At 37.8% G+C, this 9,274-nt stretch overlaps 1 protein-coding gene and 1 non-coding gene across 6 annotated transcripts in view; both read left to right on the forward strand.

Annotated features, from left to right (window-relative positions):
• Positions 1 to 553: 553 nt before the first annotated feature.
• On the forward strand, positions 554 to 659 carry LOC140975960 (small nucleolar RNA R71). Its single transcript, XR_012175096.1, has one exon. It is a non-coding gene; the product is annotated as a small nucleolar RNA R71 (small nucleolar RNA).
• Positions 660 to 3,976: 3,317 nt separating this feature from the next.
• LOC140975059 (pumilio homolog 12-like) overlaps positions 3,977 to 9,274 on the forward strand; it is a 54,830-nt gene continuing 49,532 nt past the window's right edge. The window contains exons 1-8 of one of the 5 annotated variants that reach the window (XM_073438550.1): positions 3,977 to 4,223; positions 4,306 to 4,379; positions 5,219 to 5,265; positions 6,207 to 6,594; positions 6,662 to 6,830; positions 6,908 to 7,077; positions 7,143 to 7,401; positions 7,480 to 7,762. In XM_073438550.1, the coding sequence (XP_073294651.1) occupies positions 6,257 to 6,594; positions 6,662 to 6,830; positions 6,908 to 7,077; positions 7,143 to 7,401; positions 7,480 to 7,566 (1,023 nt within the window). In that variant the 5' untranslated portion in view covers positions 3,977 to 4,223; positions 4,306 to 4,379; positions 5,219 to 5,265; positions 6,207 to 6,256 and the 3' untranslated portion in view covers positions 7,567 to 7,762. Of the gene's footprint in view, positions 4,224 to 4,305; positions 4,380 to 5,218; positions 5,266 to 6,138; positions 6,595 to 6,661; positions 6,831 to 6,907; positions 7,078 to 7,142; positions 7,402 to 7,479; positions 7,763 to 9,274 lie in introns of those variants that run through there. The other 4 variants (XM_073438551.1, XM_073438552.1, XM_073438549.1 and 1 more) reach the window with 4 other exon arrangements.

The following is a 9,274-nucleotide window of genomic DNA, read 5'->3' on the forward strand; positions in this document are numbered from 1 at the left end:
AATTGAACTTCTATTCCCAAAGAGGATCAGATCTGTACATCGGTTGTTTCCCATATGGTTGTCCTCCTTGTGGTCGATTCTGACTGCTTTGACCACCCCATGAGAAGTTGGGATGTTGCCTCCATCCAGGATTATATGTGTTTGAGTACGGATCATTCCTTGGATGATTTTGGACTCCCACTTGATTCACAGGTGCCCCTTCTGGCACATAGAAAGGACCACTGTCTTGACAGTCCTTAACATAGTGTTCTCCTCCACATTTTTCACAAAATATCTCTTGCAGACGCATATTCAAACCATCCAGTTTCCTGTTCAAGACATCAAGTTGTGCAGTAATAGCGGAAAGGTCAGTTACCTGGTGAACTCCTGCACTTCTTCGCTGGTTATTCCTTTCAGATTGAGGATGATAACTGCTAGCAGCCATATCTTCCAATAACTCGTATCCTTCCTCAACAGTTTTCTCAAGAGGTTTCCACAAGCAGCAGCATCTATCATAGTACGATTAGGAGTAAGCAAGCCATAGTAAAAGGTTTGAACAACTAACCCAAGTGGCAGTTCGTGATGAGGACATCTTCGTAATAAATCTTTGAAGCGCTCCCATGCCTCATATAAATACTCCTGCTCGAATTGAGCAAATTTGGTGATGTCTGCCCGTAGCTTCATGGTTTTAGATGGGGGAAAGTATTTAATGAGAAACGCTTTCGCCATGTCCTCCCATGTGGTGATCGAACCTACAGGCAAAAAATTCAACCATGCTTTAGCTTTATCACGTAGGGAAAAAGGAAATAAACGCAACCTAACAGCATCATCAGAAACTCCATTAAATTTAAAAGTGTCGAAAATTTCGAGAAAATCTGCGATGTGCGTGTTTGGGTCATCTACTGCAGATCCTCCAAACTGGACTGTGTTCTGAATCATCTGAATTATAGCTGGTTTGATTTCGAAGTGGTTTGCCCGCACAATAGGCCTCACAATGCTGGGGCGTGCGCCATCCAAAGAAGGTTGGGCATACTCCAGCATCGGTATACGGCGTGGCATCTCAACATGTCTAGCATCATGGTGTTCCTCCTCATGCTCGTGCTCCCGCCTCTCCATCAGTTCCATCAGTCTCTGCTGCTGTCTTCTCCTCCGGAAAGTTCTTTCGATTTCAGGGTCAAACTGATCAAGCTCTACGTCAAGTGACTTTGGCATGCACTGGACGAGATATCTGTAACAGCATATGGAGTGTTAATTTAATAAAATGAACCAATGCTAAAGAAAATAGTTAAAAATGAAATTGTGAATTAACAGTCCCCGGCAACTGCGCCAAAAACTTGATCAAGCAAAACTTGCACTGTGGAATCCTTAATAAAAATATGATTTTGTATGCTCAAAAATTAATCGCAAGTGCACGATGTCAAGTAATAGTATAATGTACGTGAGTACGAGTATCGTTCCACTGAAGACTGTATTTGAAAATTATTACTTTCAGTTATTAAATCTTTAGCAACGAAAATTGATTGGTTGTTTTAGTACTAGCATGCTCAAATAAATACACAAATAAAATGATTCAAGAATTGGATAATGAAATATAATATCTAAAATGGTTGATTTAAAATTCAATGAGAAATGAATTTGTTGGGATTATCGGTTCATCTACCCCTCGTTAATTAATTAATTCGTTCGATAGTGATTGTATGCTCCCGACAGGATTTCCTATTCAATTGAACACACTCTCTCGAGTTATGCCAAACTAATTCTACTCAATGAAATAATTAAATGTCTTTAATTATTTATCAAGAGTGAATCACATGTCGATCTATGAAATCCCCTAGTTTTCGCCCTACCGGACTATGACTATCGGCGCATATCTAATTTCATATATCTATGTAAATTGTAGATCAACATATTATACTAATCGTTCCTATCACAAGTTATTCTCTCGAACTCACTCGCAATATAAAAACGTTGTTAAAATTAGCTACGCTCTAACAACACAATGAAAAGCAGTAGCACATTCAAGAACAACGCAACAATCAAAACATAAATTAATTAAATTAAAGTTTGGGGTAGGATCCTCTTCAATCCCAGCAAATATTTTAAGTTTAGCTACTCGAATTCATAATAGACATAAACCCAACAATGTTTAAAAGATAAAAACTAAATTAGAAATACTAGATTTGACGAAAAATGCGAGGAACGACGCCCGGAAATCTTCGAATCTCCAACTCCAAGAGCAAACTCCTCTCCAAGGCTTGTGGTGGCTGATGAAATTCTCTCTGAATTCGTGCAATTCCCCCTTCCATATCCTCCACCTTCAGAATAAGGAAAGAAATCGTCCAAAAATCTTTCCTAAATTTCAAACGAGCCCGGGCGGACATAAGTTTCCACCCGGGCGCATGGCTTGCGCAGATCTTAAATTTTAATTTTTCTTTGATGCGCCTGAGCGGGCATGAATGTGGCCCGGGCAGATGGCTTTCGAATTTTTTTCTTTAATTTTCAGTTTATTCTCGACTCACCTGCATTTTCATCAACTAAACTCATGAGCAACAAGAAAACATAAATTATGCTAAAATAACACAAAATGCATGAAATCTAAATGATAAATGCAACACAACAGGACATAACACGATATGAAAAACAAGTAAAATTCACCTATATCAAGAAGCATGTTTCAAAGCAAATTGCCCATAACATAATTTGCCTGATCAGACAAAAACCACAGTACTGGGCTGGTAGGGATCACCACAGCCTTTCAACCAGATGTCCACTCCCACATACATAAATCCCTGGTCATACTTTACCGAGGTTGGAGAGGTCCTTGGTCATACTTTACCGGCTTCCAAACCCGTAAATCCCCCGAAGAGGTTGGAGAGGTCTCGGGACACGTTCTCCGGCTTCCAAACCCGTAACATAATTTGGCCACAAGACAAATCACATACCTCAAAAATATTAAATATTTTCTTTTGCAGGTCAAACATACTTACAAAACGTCGTGGGTTTCGTTGGATCTCATTTGGGCAACTGCTGCAACATTCTAAAACATGATTCTTAACAACCCAAATCGCATAACGAATCTGTACAAATTCCAAACTTAATTATAATAGCTTACGACTAACCAAACCACTCGTGACTTGACCTTGCTTAACCATCGTCTAAACCATGACTCGCACCCCGGACCAACCATAGGACCCAATTGAACAATTATACAAGAAACAACAAAATCCCAAGAACAGAACAGGCGCCTAGGCGCTGAGGGTGTAGCGCTGCGGCGCTGAGCAAGCGCCTAGTTGCCACACACAGAGCACTGTGGCGCTTCAACTGAGATATCTTAGCGCTGCGGCACGGCGCTAAACTTACAGGACCTAAGCGCTGCGATCCGATGGTCAGCGCTGCAGCGCTAGACTATGCGAAACCAAACCTGCGCAAGCTCCCTCACACTCAGCTGCACCAACCTTCTTCCCGACCATCCGGACCACGAACCACCCTGACCAGGCTTACCATAGGACCCTAAGACATACTCCAAATCAAATACAAGAGCCCCAACCTAGCCTTAGACTGAAAACGTACATCAAACCATCACAGCACCTACGACGAGTATCACGCCCGAAGTTGCTCAACATTGGTTCACCCGACTTCTAACACCATAATGACACTTCCAGCTCGTATCGAACCACCTATTAACATCTAGACTCACCCCATGAAACAATCGTACGCAGCCGCCAAGATCCAACGTAGCCTGCGTGTAAGATCCTATAATTACTTATCTGGTAATTTGGCATAATTTAAATAATTATTGAGTTGTAAATTAAAATAATTATTTATGCCAAATAAATTCAAGAAGTGTGTTAAAAATATGTATTTTAGTAAAATTTAAATAACACACGAGAGCAGAATAAATTCAAAAACTAGATCAAATGAGCATGAGTTATTAATTTTAATAACTAATTTATATTATACTCATGCGTACATATTTTGTTAGCAAAGGGAGAAAGAATCAGAAACCCCAATCCCCATTCCCGTAACTCACACCCCAACCCATCTCCTTTCCTTGCAACCTGCCGGCTTCCTTGCTCCAGCTAGCTGCAGCCGCGCTGCCTGAATTTCTCAATCCAACCACCGTGAGATACAGCTGAAGACATAGCAGATAGCAGAAACCATAATAGAAGGAGATCGAAGCAGATTGAAGCCAAGCGAGTGCTCCGTTCGTGAGCCGTTCTTGCCCGGGTTCTTCTCCAATTTTGGTGAGTATTTGTTTCGTTTTCTTGGACGATTAATGTCTTTTTGGTGAGGTTTTGTTAGCAGCGTTCTTCCCTTGTTTTCCAGTCATCTTCAGCAGAGCTTTAAGGTATTTTAGGCGAGCTTCGTTCAGCTTCACCTTGAGACCGCTAGCAACGAGAGTAAGCTTTGAATCTTGTGTTTTCCAGGTCCAGAAATTCCAGCATTTGCTTCTGATTTCAGGTTTATGTGTATTGTGCACTAAGAATCTTGACTTGTGGTTCAAATAGAACTTTTAGATCTGTTTGGTAGCTTTCTAGAGCCACTAGAATCATCGAATTTCAGTAAGAAACGGATTTGATATGATTTTTCTACCAAAATGTGCCAAAACCGAATTCTGCAATTGAGCTGGGTAGAATACCTACTGTAATTCGGGATTATGACCTTCGTGCATTCGGATTCTGGATTTTTGATTAAAATGAAAGTTGTAGAGCTATGTCGTGTCTTCGAAATGAGACTTGAATCGTTAATTTCCATTAAGAATTGAGAGAGTTATGCTCGTTTTACTGAAACTACTAGGTATTAGAGTTCTGTCCGTTAAATGTGTGAGTAGCAGCGTGTTCTTGTTAAATCTGGGATTAATCTACTCAGATTCTGGTAATGGTTTCTTCTATAAAAACTTAGATATTTAAGTTGTCTTTCATTTCCATTTGGCGGATATTGATTAGGATCAAAAATGAATTAAATATGAATTTTATGGTCATAGGTGCCGAATCTGAAACTGTTACAGAATTCATTTTTCTAGATTTCTGGTCGTGAGTGTTTATCTGTGTCAAGATGATTGAATTTCTTGTTGACATCTTCTGATGATGGGTTTTTGAGTTAGAATTCCAACCATGTATGATAAATATATTTTGGTTAAGTTTTGACCTTAAAACTGAGCACAGGTACAAGCTTAAATTTGGAAATATTGTTATTGAATTGGAAATTTACTCGACTCGTCATATTATCTTATTTTTAGGCCGAGGAGATCAAAGTTGAGCTTGTTGTCGTTACCAGTCGGTATAGGTATGTTATAGTTCGGTAACATACGACGGTAAATTATAAATTTTGCTTTACTCACATATAAGTTGTTTTATGTGACTTATGTGAGTTATGTGAATTAAATGCCTTGTTTATTATACAATCAATTATTTGACATATGTTACGGCATTTAGTATAGAGCATGATATTATGGCATTCACGTTGAGTCCTATCGTTCTTGTTACCCATTTTATTTGTTGTATTATATTCCTGACACACGTGGTTATTTCGGAATCAGCTGGCGGCTTATGAGTCGAGTTATCACTGATACCGAAACTATGATTGTCAATTTCTTAATGCATTTTCTGTGTGATATGCACTTGAAATATTGACATTATATGTTGTTTGTTATTGTGCCTTCCTGTTGTATCGTTATAGGCTGTATGGAGGCCGAGTCGTGGGTGCTTATTAGGCAAGCACGGCATACCTCGCATACTTGGCAGGGCGGTTTAGCTGCATGAAGATGTAGCTCCCCTGTGTGTTGTTGCTCGAGCATTATTCCAGTTGTTATCGTACCGTTTATTGGATCTTGTTATTCCTATTATTCGTTGAGCTTTTCATGCATTGCATATTACATTTTATTATATGATTATGCATGATTTATGTTTACTTGTGGAATAACAATAAAAAAATAAAATATATTTCATATGTATGCCTGACAGCTAATTTATAATAATTTTTTATTTTGTCCAACTATAGTCAACCAAGTCCATTTTTCAAAATTTCACTATATTTTATCATATTATAAATATATGATATAAAATTATTACACCATCTTGAGAAACCCGGTGGCCTTTTTTTTATTTAATTTTTTTCATCATAATTGGGTCCATACATGAACTCAATTTTATTAAAGTTTATTTTTGTAAAAAAAAACAAAAAACAAAAGCAAACTGAAACCCTAGGTACGATCGATCTGTTTGCAGAATCCTTCTCTTCACCACGGATCGGCGTCCGCTGAAAACATAAATTTCCGATGTTTAAGTACGTCACTTCAGCTGCCGTAAACCCTCCAGCTCTGCCGCCGGTGCCACACTCTTTAGAAGATTGGAAGGGCGAGTTGTTTTGGAAAGCAATGGATCCAATTGATAGCAGTTACTTGAGTCGCATACTCCGCCATAGGAAACCTGAAGACATTCAATTGATCTTTTCAGAGGTGAAAGATCAGATATGTGCGTTGATGTTCGATGGAATTGGTAGCTCTTTAATTATATGTCTTTGCGGAGTCTGCGACGAACAACAGATGAACCAGATGGTTTCTTCGCTCACTGCTGATGCCCATATACTCATGCTTGTCTGCCTCAACTCTCACGGGTATGTGTTAAATTTCAGCTAATTATAATATATATGGCGATTTCTGGATTTTCGTGTTTCTTTGCAGATTTAAGGCCATTGCGGAGTTTGTCGAGCGTCTCAGGACCCCAAAACAAATATATGACGTGATATCTACCTTGCTACCCTTCATGGCTCGGCTCGTAAAGCACCAGTTTGGTTACCACGTTATCGGCCATTTCGTCCGTATCTTCCCCAAGCACGCAAAAGAAACTCAAGTATTTGTTGCAGAATTAATTCTTCCTTGTTTTTTTTTTTATAATATTTTACCATATTTCACTTGTGTTTTTCCCAGTCAATTCTCGATGCTATAGCTGATATTTTTTTCGAAATGGCCACCGATCGATATGGACACCTCCTTCTTGGGGAACTCCTTAACTCGGGAGTCTTTCTACTGGAAAGCCGACCGAGTATTCTGTCAAAACTAATAGCAGATGTACATGAGTTGTCTCATGATACATACGGGTACGTCGTACACACGCTCTCTCAAGCTTGCTTGCACATAAAATTCAACATTTTTCCTGTTTCAGGTGTTGTGTGGTGCAGGATGTAATAGAACTTGGGATGCATGATGTGCACCGAGAAATAGTAGCTCAGCTAAATGGGGATTTTGCCAAAATGTCGATGCACAAAGATGCAGAGTCCGTAGTGTCGGCTTTGATGATGAAATCCAAGGAAGAACTAGCAGCTCAAATCTACAATGAGATTATACGCAGCCCTAATTTCTCCAGAGTCCTAGTTGATCCTTTTGGCAAATGTCTTCTCGAAGAAGCTCGGACACGCTTTAAGGTACCAAAGACAATGCTTATCTCTATTTGTTTATTTGTAATCTAGCAAGCTTGAAGTTCACCTTATACAATCCTGCAGGAAACCGGTCGCAACATTCTCCCGCTCCCTGATCTCCATGAAGAGACTGTTCGTCCCAAAAAGAAAAAATCGAGGATGCGTGTATGATCATCTAGAAATATGGCTTCATCTTGTTTGTTTGTTTTTGTGTCTCTTATGCTTGATATTTATACTTTTTTGTGTTTTAGGGTGTAGTTTTGAAGATTAAATGAATGACTTTATTAGTGATTGCAATTGTCTTCTGTATTTAAAGTTTCATCTCATCCCAACCTCGAGTTCTCTCTTTTGGTTGTTTGAATTTTTATTTCCTTCATATCTATTGAATTTCTATGTGCACCTATTGAGTGATCTTAAAGTGCTTTTCCATTATGAGTATAGACTATAGATTTTTTGTTTTGTATAAATTTTGTGGGAAAATTGTTGAATCAGTTATGGTAACTGAAGAGTGGATCCAGTAATTGGGCGGAAATTAATTATGTCCAAGGGTTCTAAGGAAACTGCATCTGGTGTCATGGTGTAACATTTTGGAATTCCAAGAACACTCGTATCCCAATTAACATAAAACACTTGATCGATTTACAGTAATAATAAGATTTAAAAGGCAACAGTTATTCTAGCTTCCTTTCACATGATCAGTTTTTCTAAGGTCTCTTGTTCTTTCAGTTTTCCTCTCTGCATTCAAGAGATTTCTGAGACCAACTTGAGGTAATGACAAACTATCTCCTCCAATCTGATCTGATGCATCTTCTCGATTCATGTTTTGGTCCACTATTGTTAATAATATATTTGAATCTTGATATGAAGTTTGCATCAAGTTGCTGCTGTCATTGCAATCTTGACATCAATAGTCAAGGTTATGTCCTAATTACTTTTTTACCTGGTTCTGGTCATTAGTCAACCACATACTCCAAAGTTAGGCATTGATCATGGTGAATCCGAGGGGAAAAAAACAGAGAAAAGTTAATTTGTCTCTGTGAAGAATGAAGAACACCCAGTCTTTCAACTTTGATACCTTAAACTATATACAAAATAAAACCATACAGTGTAAAGGTGGGGGATTAAAAAGTAGAAACATTTGATTTCCAAATGAAGCTGGCTGGCTGAGCCTATGAAAAACTAGCACTCCAAGTAAAAAGTATGCTTAAACATTAATATTAGTCATTGTAATTAGAAAATGACAAGATGATGTCGATGTGGAGAAGATTCACAGGCCAATAGCAACAACCACATAACCAGGATCACGATGTTACTCTGTTAAATTGCCGTCTTGCAGTTATTAGTCCCTCTACTACCCATTTTGAACCATATATAGTAAGGTGCTATTTATCGAGGTTTAGGTTGGTGTTTTGGATTGCTTCCAAAAAGTGCTTATGAGATTTTCCTTCATAAAATTTTTTTGCAGGAGTCGTAAAAACATTTTTGGATTATTATTCTTTAAAGCTACAATACTATATAGTTTGATTTCCGTTCTATAATATGAAATAATATAATATTTATTGTAAGTGAGAATTTTGCAAGTCTTGTTATGTCTTATATATGTGATATCACTTGCGAGTCAATATATTTATTTACTTTACAATATTCTAATAGTTTTCAATATATTTATTTACTTTACAATATTCAAATAGTTTTTTTCCATCGTTATTTTGAACAATTAAATATTATCGCTCAATATTTACAAAAATAAAATTTGATGATAAATTAATTAATTATTTGGCAAAATAATTCTGATATTTGGATTTAAATTTATCTTGATATTATTTTAATATTTACTTTTTAAATGCATATAATTGGCGTCATATGTTATTTTAGTGTT

The sequence above is a fragment of the Primulina huaijiensis genome, chromosome 4 (assembly GCF_012295235.1).
Source record: "Primulina huaijiensis isolate GDHJ02 chromosome 4, ASM1229523v2, whole genome shotgun sequence".
In the NCBI taxonomy this organism is placed as follows: Eukaryota; Viridiplantae; Streptophyta; class Magnoliopsida; order Lamiales; family Gesneriaceae; genus Primulina; species Primulina huaijiensis.